This window comes from Lygodium microphyllum, chromosome 9, assembly GCF_053477565.2.
Source record: "Lygodium microphyllum isolate KBCC chromosome 9, Lygodium_microphyllum_v1.1.10, whole genome shotgun sequence".
Lineage (NCBI taxonomy): Eukaryota > Viridiplantae > Streptophyta > Polypodiopsida > Schizaeales > Lygodiaceae > Lygodium > Lygodium microphyllum.
This window is the reverse complement of record NC_141143.1, coordinates 5545527-5557997: the sequence shown is the minus strand read 5'-3', so window position 1 is coordinate 5557997 and position 12471 is coordinate 5545527. Positions and strand designations below refer to the sequence as shown.

At 41.6% G+C, this 12471-nt stretch overlaps 1 protein-coding gene across 1 annotated transcript in view; it reads right to left on the bottom strand.

The window, feature by feature from the left end:
- Positions 1-225: 225 nt before the first annotated feature.
- Positions 226-12471, bottom strand: part of LOC148030775 (serine carboxypeptidase-like) — a 34227-nt gene continuing 21981 nt past the window's right edge. The window contains exons 7-9 of the mRNA XM_087684285.1: positions 1374-1632; positions 800-933; positions 226-699 (exon numbers count right to left, since the gene is read on the bottom strand). Coding sequence (XP_087540411.1) covers positions 550-699; positions 800-933; positions 1374-1632 — 543 coding nt within the window. The 3' untranslated portion in view covers positions 226-549. The remainder of the gene's footprint in view (positions 700-799; positions 934-1373; positions 1633-12471) is intronic.

Here is a 12471-nt window from a genome sequence, read left to right as displayed (position 1 = left end):
ACGAGAGGGGCCAAACCTTGGGATCAACATTTCTTCATGTCCGAGTATAACGGCATTCTAGCTCCATTGTTGTTTTGTTTCTCTATTCATGTTTAGGATTTGCAAAAAATAGTTCATTGCCTATTGATTTTTCAGAGGCCAGTTTCACTATAAAACCTTCAAAGTATCCTGATTCAACTTATGTTACCAAACCCACTCCATATGTAGACAAAATATGCATTACAATTACTCAAAACATGTACCTATTAACTTTTGTTGTTTGAAACATTGCTAGGAATGACTTATGGTCATAAGATGGCCAAAACGGAAGAGAGCATAAGCTCCTCCATCTACATATAGCATAGCAGTTAAGTTCACTTTTCTAACATGCCAGATTTCAGTGGAAAAGTTGCATGAGGATTAGGCTTATTACTTCCAAGTTACCATCAAAAAAAGACTCCTATACATACAAAGGTGTAGAAATATACATGCGTGTTTATGGACTATTTACAGACAAATCTGGTGCCATCAATCTTCCTGGTGCAGATTCAAAAGGAGCATTGTGTTACTTTAATGAGACATAGTCCCACCATCTGTTGTCACTTGCTTCAGCAGTTCCTGTGAATCAGCATCCAATGAACTTGCCCGTGTGAACCGCTTAATCATCTCTAGAGATGCCATAGGTTGATCCATAGGTACCATATGGCCAGCATCATGGACCTGATAAAAGTATATTGACATCACACAAAAGCCCAAAGACAATGATCTATAAATGAAGAGTTGAACACACCAAGCATAAAATAAAGCATCATAATATTACCTTGAGAAAAGTAAGTGGACCATAATTTGTAACAATTCCAGCCTCCTCACCATCAACAGTGAAAGGTTTAGACGGGGCCATTGAATAGCTCTGTTTACCAGACCATTCAATAGCAGAAACCCACCTCGAGTTGCCTGTAATAAAAGAAAAATGAATACGCATAACATGGTGTGAAAAGCCGGTGGTATGCTAGATAACAGCTCAGTCACAATGGACGTAACCATTGAGCTTCAAAACATTACATTTCGATGCACAGTCCCACTGCAGGATGCGTATACTTTGGTAGTTGAAATTGACCACTGACAGTTTCAGGGTGCCTGAGGTTAGTCTAAACCTCGGCTTAAACTTGCGGCTGCTTGACACTAACATATACTGTATGATTAACTGACATTATGACTCACATGCAGCAGATTCGAGGGCCAAATAAGCCATTGACCTTAGGTATGTTACATCCCAAACATTCTGACACTTGAATCCCATAACAATAAAGTCATCAAGATTGCTCTTTTTGTGGGCCAATATTTAAAGCAACTATAAGGCAATACTTGAAACAAAAATAAAGAGAAAATTTTACCTAACCAATTGCAGATGAGATCGTATTCTCCTGCATAGACAAGGAGCTTGATTCCATCTTCAAGTAATGCTGGTATACCAGTTTCCAGATTTCGCATCCAATCAACCAGCATCATTTCATAAACCAATGGACTGCATGAGACGAACTTCCTCCTACCAACTCCCAAAGCCTCTTTTACTGATTTCTGATTGAGAAAAGTCTCCATGTTTGAAAAATCGTAGCACAGATTCCCAGTGCATTCCTTTCTAATATCATAATACTGCAAGAAAAGAAGCTCGTTATTTCAAGAAATTTGACTTAGAAACAAGATGTTCCAGACACCTGACATGTAATGGCTGCTTTAATACTGACAAAAGACGTCAATGCTTCCTATCTAATCATAGATCAAACTTGTAGCCAGCCATCAGAACTCAGGGGAATTCTTTAAATGCCTTGCAACAAATACACTTCACCAAATACTCCAGCAATGGAGAAAACAGAGAAAATGCTGAAATCAGCGAGTAAAGTCCCCCTCATAAACTACAAAAAAATTAGTTCAATCAACCCTCAATTACTGGCCAATTCATACAGCCCCATAAAAACAAACTCAAAGTCTCGTTGAGCATTCATACTACCCAACCCTATTCAAAGGATCTAGGGAAGCCAAATTTCATATTGCATCTATCCCACAACTCCACACTTCAGCTTAGTGACCACCCTGTCACCAAGCCATGTCTTCTCCATCCCTGACCTCCATAGAGGCAAAATGCTGCTGTTTCTGCCCTAGTGATCAATCCTGCTGGCCCTAAACATCTCTTCTGCTGCACACTGCTTCCCTGCCTCAAAATGCAGGAGTTTGCTGCTATACAACTTACATTCTTTCCTTCATTTATAGCATTCATTCATTCACTTAAGAGTTCTCTCTCTTCTCTGTTTGTGTTTGTTTTTTTGTGTTTTGCGTATTATGTTTTGTGTTTAGGGTTTGCATAACTGCTTGAGTTATTGTGTTTTAATTGTGTTTGTACATTCTAAGTTTTCTCAGTGCAAACCCTGGTAAATTTTCACATATATCAAAGCCGGTACTCTTTTAAAGAGTATCCTATGGTATTGTGGATGCTTGGTTTTGTTCACACGTAACCATTTCACAATGTCTCAAACTCCTTCCTCTTGAGATCCCAAGATATCTTATCAAGCTTCTCCATCACTCGAGGCCCTAAGGAGGTATTATGAACTTGACAAGGAAGATGACACTTCACCTTCACTTTCTTCTCCTTTTCCTAGCTTCATGACAAATGAGGAGTTTGATAAATTCATGCACACCAAGTATGGTCCAACTTACCTCCCTCCTACCAACTTTCCTACGAAATTCAGACCCAGGTGAGGCTGGCCACCCCTGCCATCAAGGAGGACATACGGCATTTGGGACAATAGGCAAACCATCTTCTTCGACTCAACCAAGCCCAGTGTCAAGTTCATATAAACCCTTTGAGTCATATGGATCAAAACCCTCTCCTATTTCTCCTTTTGGTATGCAAGATCCAAATAATTTTCAATATGTCAATTTTAATCGAGGAGTCTAGACATAGATATGCATCTATAAGTATACCTAGAACTATATCTTCTACTTCTTTTGAGCATGGAGTTGGCACTTCTCTTTCACACTTTCCTACCGTCCCACCCACATCTCCCAAATCTCTTTCTTTTGCATTCAGTAATCTAGGATTGCACTCCACTTTTGCATCTAGTACACTAGGAGTTGGGTCTTCCATCTCTACTCCTCTAAGTTTCTTCTCTTTCTCTACACCCCATGTCACCTATCCTCAAGTGAATGTCACTTTGCACCCTAGTACATCGTTAGGGGGAATCCACACCTACAAGTGAGCACATCTATTTACCCTAGGACAACAGTGTTGGGTATCCCCCTCACTTCCCCCAAACACTCACCTCTCGGCCTCTCACATGCAAGGATTTCCATCCTCTGCTTATGGTGTGCCATCACACACTCCATGTGTCACTCCTATACAAGGATCTCCACCTTCTGCTCCACGTGTCCCTATCCCTCCTCCATGGGATACTCATGCGATCACCATATCTATGCCTACTCAATCCATTCCCACTTTTGGATCCACTATGCATACTTCACACATACATAGTGGGCACTTTGGGATTCATTCCCAATTGTACTTCAGCCCACTGCCCCACCCTACCCACCTTTCCCATCCTACAACACTACCACTCCTGTCGCTACAGCCAAGAATGTCTTCACATATAAGACTCGTTTTAACGAGTCGAATTTCACCACTTGGTCAAAGTTCATGCAACAAGTGCTTGAATTTCAGGATCTTTGGGACCTAGTTGTTGGTCTAAGGCCTATGCCAAACCCTCGACTAGCTCACCATGATCACATCTGTCAATGGAGAGCCTCCAATGCCATAGCTAATATTGAGCTCATGCAAGGGTTGCTTCTTGACTTCCACCCTCAAATACAATATTTTCCCTTCACATCTGATCGTTGGAGTCATCTCATTGACCACTATGCGGCATGAGATCGCACTCGAACTATCCATCTCGATTTTGAGCTTCAAGAATTTTCCATTAAGGAAGGGGATGACATGAAAGTCAAGCTAGCCGAATATTCACAATACTCATCACTGAGTTTGCCACTAGTAGCTCACCAAAGTTAGATGACAATCAAGTCACATTCTTTTTTAACAAGCTCAAAGAAAAGTATTTCCACTTCATCCATCGCATCATCTCATTGCCTCGTATTTCCACTTCATCCATCGCATCATCTCATTGCCTCGATTGCCAACCTTCTATGAGTTCGAATGTCAATTCTTGTGTTATTCAAGACCACACAATCAAGTCCACATGAAGTCCTCCCCACATTCTTATTTAGAGAGGGGTTTGATTGCCTCTTCTTCGCAAGCAAAAACCAAAGGTAGCAAGACCTCTCAAGTCACGAAGGCAACTAACAAAAAGGGTGACATCCCTTTCTCCAACGGAACCAAAGAACCTAAACCCATCTAGCAATGACTTCCTAAAAAGAATAGATCAAGCACACACTACCAGAGATCGGTCCATGTGGCAAGGAGTGTCGTACTAAGGCCCTGGGTCTTCCTCCTAAGAAGCCTCAACAAACCTCTACGACTACATCCCCTCCTACTAGACAATCCATTGGGGCTATGTCTCCTCCTACTACCCCATCTACTCCTCCAGCCTAAGGTCTGCTAGACATTTGGCATGCGGACAGCCTCCCCTCCTACTAGATAATCCAATGGGGCTACACCTCTTGCTATTGCCCCATCTACTCCTGCCCCAACGTCTACTAGACATATGGCATGTAGACAATCTCGACAACCTATATCTTTTAGTACTCCTGAAGGATTAGTTGATTGGTCTACTAGCTCCTCACCCATTGCACTCTTTGCATCCATTCCTAAGTCATCCTCTACACCTCCATCTTGAACCCTTTCTCCACCTCGTCAAGGGTTTCATTGGTAAAGACCCACATATAGAAGCACGTGATAACTGCATTCACTCATAAATACACACTCATTACATTGTTTTTTCATTTAGCTCTCATTTTTCATTTTGTTTTGCTTTGGAGCATCTCACTATTGACCTTTGTTTTGCAAATACTTATCTCTTTTACAAGGTTTTGTATTTCAATGTAGGGTAGGAGATTTGCTCTTCTACCACCATGGAAGCTTCCCAAGGCGAATCATGTAGCATCTCTCTTATTGCTATCATGGTAGTGACTTCTACCCTGCTCTTCCAATAAGGGTGCTTCATCCTCATCTTCATCTTCATCATCATGGTTCTTGGCACCACGTGAAGACTGACATCAAGCTCCTCTCCCTCCTTCGGCACCAATATCCAGGGTTGAGAGGGGATGACATACATATATAGCATTTTAGAATGTATACATGTGATATGGTGGGTATGCCTCTACATACATGTATTTTCCATTGTAGAAAAATTGCATGTGTAATGTGGGCTGATTTGATGACTTCATACAAGAGTATACTGAACTTGAATACGTATGTGTTACAAATGAAGAAGTCCTTGGAAGAAATCTGAAAAACTCACCCACCAAAAAAAAAAAAAAAAAACCCACTAGAATGCATCCTACGTGTCCCAAGTATAAATACATTTTATTCTTTGTGTACCAACACAATGACTGGTACACTCATATCGAATCGTACTTTCACTCTACACTCTCTCTTCAGCAATCACACTCTCACGCTCACTCCTCTCGAACTTCTGTCACTCTCAGCTGAGCTCCAACAACTGGTATCAAAGCTTACGGTACAAGATCGCCAGGCGTACAAGCGGCTGGAGTTCATCTCAAGCAGGGAGACGGTTGGAGTTCGTGTCCAACAAGGAGTCGGCTAGATTTCGTGACCAAACTAGAGTTAGGTGCCACAAACTGCTGACCAGCATGACCAGCATGGACTAGCGGGCAACAGCGAGCATACATAGGCGCAACGAGTAGGGGGCAGCAGGCGCAATGTGCTGCAGGGACCAATGGATGGGCGTGAGACAAGGCGCGCGTGGGACGGACATCAACGGGCTGTCAGTCACGCGAGGTCAACAGACCTCCCCCTCCCCGTTTTTTTTTTTTTTTTTTTTGAATTTCTCATAACCTCAATTATTCCCTTCCTTTGACGGGGTTCACACATTGGAAGCACAGTCTTTAAATCTGTGCAAATTTGAGCCCGAAAATTTGGGGGTTTTCCCAGATTTGATTCTATTTGTGCGTAGCAATGACGTTTGTGTCAAAAATTGCAAACATTGTACGTGTTGACCTCAATCAAATTGGAGATTTTGCCAATTTTGTTGGAATTTTGCTCTTTCGAGTAAAATTTCCTGACATTGGACCCAAAAAATTGGGCCTTTTCATATTTTGATGAAATTTTGCTCAACTGTGTCAGATTGGCTGACATTTATGCTCTATTGGACCTAGAATTTTGGGGTTTTGTGCAAAATTTGGTAAATTTCTGCAGTATTTGCCCGTGTGGTGGCTGATTCATGTACAAACAGCAAAGATTTATTACTATTTGAGGAAGAACAGCATGGTGTTTGCTGGTTCAGCTTGTGCTTTTGCATTTCAGGGGCATTTACTCTTGTGTTTGTGATAAAATGGCTGCAACTTCTTCCACTTCAAACATCAAGAGTTTGATGGAAATCAAACGGTTTGATGGTCATGGCTTTGACCTTTGGAAAGACCGTTTGCATGGCATTTTGTTCCTAAAGGATTGTGAGGATGCTTTGCAGGAAGATAAACCCGCACTAATGTCTGATGCAGATTAGGCCAGAGTAAATAAAAAGGTTGTGGCTTACATAAAGATGGGTGTCATTGATGACATCTTGACAGACATTAAGGGTTTAGATACAGGTTATGTAATATGGGAGAAGCTGAAAACTACCTATGAGATCACCACACCTGTTAATCAGGTGCATTTAATGCGCAAGTTGGTGAATATGCGACTGGATGAGTCAAAGCTTGCAGCTGAGCACTTGAGTGCATTTACAAGGATTTTGAATCAGCTCAAAGATGCAAATTTGGACTTTGATGATAAGTTGAGGGCGATCTTTTTTATCATGACATTGCTTGATTCTTGGGAAACCTTGGTGGTTTCACTCAACAATAATCCCAATCTCTCATATGATGGGGTGAGGGGTTCTATCTTGAATGAAGAAATTAGACGTATGTCTAGTGGAGAACATAGCAACTCAGCTTATAATGTAAGAGACAGGGCTGAAAAGAAAAATGCAAATGCAAGACAGAGAAATAGTAGCAAGAGCAAAGGAAAGGAAAAGAGTGGCATTACTTGCTATCACTGTGGTCAGAAGGGCCACAAGAAACCTAATTGCAAGTATTACAAGGAACAAGAGAGAAAGAAGAAAGCACGAGATTAGAAAAAAAAGGAGGATAAGATAGATGCATCTGAGGCAGCCAAAGGCAAGGAAAAGGCCAATGTGGCCTCTAGTGTGGTCGTAGAGGAGCTTTCAGATACAAAGGTTGATATATTATGTACAGTTGATTATGATGCCATTGTATGTCACATGCAAGATATGCAGATTACCAAGGCTGATGTGATTGATGCACTTTTGTCAATTGATGATGGTGTCACTCAGACTTGGATTGTAGACTCTGATGCCTCTCTCCATGTAACTCCTTGCTTGGAGTGTTTTGCTATGTTCAATGCAAGCAGTTATGGAAAGGTGTATCTTGGAAATAACCATGCTTGTAGTATTGATGGGATTGACACTGTACACTTGTCTTTAGACATTGGGTAAAAGCTTGTGTTGAAAGATGTCAGATATGTGTCTGGCATTAAAAAGAGTTTACTATCTGTTGGTCAACTCGCCTTGCATAGTTACACTATACTGTTTGGTAGTGGTTTGTGGAAAGTGAAAAAGGATTCCATGCTGATTGCAAAAGAAACCAAGAAGGGCACTTTGTATTGTTTGCACTATAAAGCCTTGAATGGCAAGTTTCTTGCAGTTGCTAAAATTTGCAGCCACTTGGAGTTATGGCATAAGAGATTAGGCCGTATAAGCCCAAAAGGACTATGTGAAAGAGTGTGGTGCATGTTGTCCACTGCTAATCTCCTTCATGAATTTTTGAAAGAGGCTCTCAAAACCATGGTTCACATTTCCAACCGCTCTCCAAATAGGTCCTTAAATAATGGCATTCCTGAGGAGGTTTGGTCTGGCAAATCGGCCTCATATGACCATATACGCATATTTGGCTGTGATACTTTTGTGCATGTTAGAGATGAGCTAAGGAACAAACTTGACCCAAAATCCACCAAAGGCATTTTCATGGGCTATGTGATGAGGGTGAATTTGGCTACAAAGTGTGGTTACCTCAATCCAAGAAAATTATTCGCAACCATAATGTTGTGATTAATGAGGCAAAATTGCTGAAAGGTACTTTAGCCTCAAATGAAGACATGAAAAAGGTCAAGTTTCAGAGTTTGCAGCCACCTATTACTTCAGAAAATGAACCTCTTGGTGCTATACCACAGGCTGAAACTGATGATCAGCCAGTTATTTTTGAGCCATATGATGATAGCAAATAGGAGCACAAGGAGGTCATGGACAGCAAGATAGACTTGCTGATTATGAAAATGCAAGTGCTGGAAATGAAAATGAAGGTGCTGTACAGCATGAACAGCATGCTGAAAATGGCTTACAGCAGCCAATAAATGTTGAAAATAATATACCTCCAAATGTAGATCCAATTCCTGAAAATGTTGATCATTGGGTACGCAGATCTACACGCATAAGAAGGCAACCATATAGGTTTGACCCCTCCTTGCATTATGTGATGCTTATATATGAGGGTGAGCCTCTTACATACAAAGAGGCCAAGTCATGTGAATTCAGTAGTAAGTGGGAGCTAGCTATGCAAGAAGAGATTAAATCTCTATATGCAAATGATACTTGGGATCTTGTGTCATTGCCCAAGGGAAGGAAGCCACTTCCAAACAAATGGGTGTACAAAGTAAAGACAGTTGATGGGAAACCCAAGTACAAGGCAAGAATAGTTGCCAAAGGGTATGCACAAAAGGAAGGGATTGACTTCCAAGAGGTCTTCTCACCTGTTGTGAAGATGACCACTCTACGTGTGCTCTTTGCTCTCAGTGCTGTATTGGACTTAGAGCTGTATCAAATGGATGTAAAAACAGCTTTCTTGCATGGTGACATTGATGAGGAAATCTACATGAAACAACCCGAGGGCTTTGTAGTTCCTGGAAAAGAGCAGATGGTGTGTAAACTAAAACGCAGCTTGTATGGGATGAAGCAAGCACCACGGCAGTGGTACAAAAAGTTTGACACTTTTATGCTATCTCATGAGTTTACACGCAACCATGCAGATCATTGCTTGTACATGAAAAAGGATACAGATGGCAGCCCCATCATACTTGTTTTGTATGTGGATGATATGTTGCTAGCTAGGAAAAGAAAGACTAGCTTGGATGCTCTCAAAAATCAGCTGAAATTCTCCATCAAAGATTTGGGGAATGCATAGCATATTTTGGGCATGAGGATTCATAGAGATAGAATGCAGAACAACCTTTGGGGGTACCCTTACCTCCTTATCTTAAGCTAAGTAAAGCCAACAGCCCAAAAGATGACGTGGAAGTAAATGCTATGAAGGGAGTCCCTTATGCATCAACTTGTGGCTCACTTATGTATGCTATAGTTGCTACTCGTCCAGACATTGCTCATGCAGTGGAAGTTGCTAGCAAGTTTATGTCAAATCCTGGCAAAACACACTAGGAAGCTGTCAAGTGTATTCTTCGATACCTCAAGGGTACACAAAGAAAGTGTATTTGTTATGGGCAGGGTGCACTTAGTTTGCAGGGTTATTGTGATGCAGACATAGCAGGTGACTTGGACACTCATAGGTCCACCAGCGAGTACATCTTTACAATTACTAGTGGGGCTGTTTCTTGGTGTTCCAAGTTACAGAACATTGTTGCACTGAGTACCACTGAAGCTGAATACGTATCAGCTACTGAAGCTTCTAAGGAAGCTATATGGTTGAGCAGACTTGCATGGGATCTCGGCATGTCTATGGATACTGCAGTTTTGGGATGTGATAGCCAGAGTGTTGTGTATCTAGCTAAGAATGCCATGTATCATTTACGCACAAAGCATATAGATATGCGATATCACTTCATTAGACAGATTCTGGAAGATGGTCAAATCACATTGACCAAGATCAAAACACAAGACAGCCCTGCAGACGTTCTCACTAAAAGTCTAAGCAAAGCTCAGCATGAGCATTACATCCGACTAGTGGGAGTTGGTTAGAGGTTCACTTCGGACCTTTAAGTGGGAGGTTGTTGGGATAAAGGCCCAGTTTAACCTCTGTATATAGTACATGCACATTATTTAGTTATACATGTGAATGCACCCTTACATGCCCCAAGTATAAATACATTTTATTCTTTGTGTACCAACACAATGATTGATACACTTATATCGAATAGTACTTTCACTCTACGCTCTCTCTCTTCAGTCGTCACACTCTCATGCTCACTCCTCTCGAACTCCTGTCACTCTCAGCTGAGCTCCAACACCCCCCCCCCCCCAAATAAAAAAACATGAGATGAGTTAGGGGATGGCCAAGACACAAGGACCGTTGTTGGGGATAAGACACGAAATGTACCCCGTCCCATTTCAGCATGTCTATTTCGGTCAACATTCCCGCGTTCCAGGGGCTCAAGATGGCCGTACCCTATCACTATGGGGTTTCCACCCTTTCATGGTATTCTACACATTTCGGTGTTTGTCTTCAATATTGCTCTCCCCCCCTCTTGTACCTTCTCCTTTGCATTGCATGATTTCAGCCATCACCCTTTTCTACTAGCTGTCCACTACTCCCCTCCCCCCCCCAAAAAAAAAGCGATTGCTACCACAAGGTCTACAACTGTCACCCAACATCCCACTATCGCCGATAATCAACTGCCATCATCTTCGGGTAGTTACACTGTTGCATTTACCGGTTCCAGCCCCAAGGACTATTGCATTCTAGTTTCCAACCTGCTGCCTTTCCATTTCCAACATCGGCTTGATTTGCCTTTGCATTTACAATAGGTTGTTTTTGTGTTTTCAGCACTTTTTTCATCAGCCTCTCAGTGGTTACTACACTCAAGATCCATCTCTAGTGGGCAACACACGTTGATACCTCCCTGAGCCCACTTCCACAAGAGCCATCGACTGTTGGATTGCCCTACTCTTGAGCATCTTGTACATTCTTTCCTTCATTTATAGCATTCATTCATTCACTTCAAAGTTCTCTCTCTTCTCTATGTGTGTGTGTTTTTTGCATTTTGCATTTTGCGAGTAGGGTTTGCTTTTATTGCGCTACTGTTTGAGTTATTATGTTTTAGTGTTCCTACATTCTGTGTTTTTGAGAATAGGGTTTTGAATGTGTCACCACAATGTGTTTCTCTAAGCTCACTATTGAGATTAACTCCTAGATGTTTGAGGAAGAAAAACGTGGAGAAAGGTTGGGGATGTGAGAAAAATTTTATCATGGCATCTCTTCAGCCAATTATGCCAGCTTTGAAAGGATCGTGGTAGTTTGGGAAGAGAGCAGCAGCATCTAGTAGCAGGGCAGCAGCTTTCTCAACCATCGTAGCTGTCAAGGTAATAGTCATGGCTGTTTCACATGCATTGCCAGCATTTCCTCTTTATACCTAGTCAAAATCACTCTAGTAATCTTAATGAAATAAAACAACAAGCAACAAGCTTTGAGGCCCATCTATTTATTTGTTTCCAAGAAAAAGCAATCCAACTCCCATCTAAGTGTAATTTATTTGCTGATTTGTGATTTAAGTAACTGCTTGCAGGTTAACAGTTACTTACTTCCCTTTGTATTTGAGAAGGCCAGTTTCATGGTCCGTTGCTGAGACATCACTATCTTCTTTAAGGAGGTGAGCATTTGGTTGCCTCTAATACAAAAAATGCCCAAGAGTTATAACTTGTAAAGATGTATGAGGATTTTATGTCATCCAACCAAGGGAAACCACAGCATGTTCAAGCCCCAATGTATCCGAGTATGGCTGGTAATATGCATAACCCCATGTAAGGTACACATGAGGGGCTAGTCAACTGGACACAATGTTACATATTAGTTAAGTTGGAATTGCAGCAATGTGAAAGTTTAAAGCATCACAATGCTCAAGAGGGAAAAAGGCCTAGAACCTAGTGGAGATTTTGAAGCAAGTAAAGCTAGAGGTAAAGCTTCCATCTACTTATTGGTAAAGTTTCCATTGTTTCAACTATGAAAGAATGCAACTAGATGGAAGAGTGTGACCTAGTAGATTATTCTCAATGATGCACTTTACCTTGAAGTGTTTCCCTTAGAGCCGATATTGGAACGGACTCTTTACAGATTCTTTCTGTTTCACTCTCTCTCTCTCTCTCTCTCTCTCTCTCTCTCTCTCTCTCTCTCTCAACCAAGAACACACAGCAACGCACCCTTCAAGAATTCTACAGACCCTCAACCACCCCCTCTACAACGAGGACTGCAGCCAACGGACCAATGGCCCCACCCCGAGGAATCACCTTGAATAGAGCTATAGAGAGA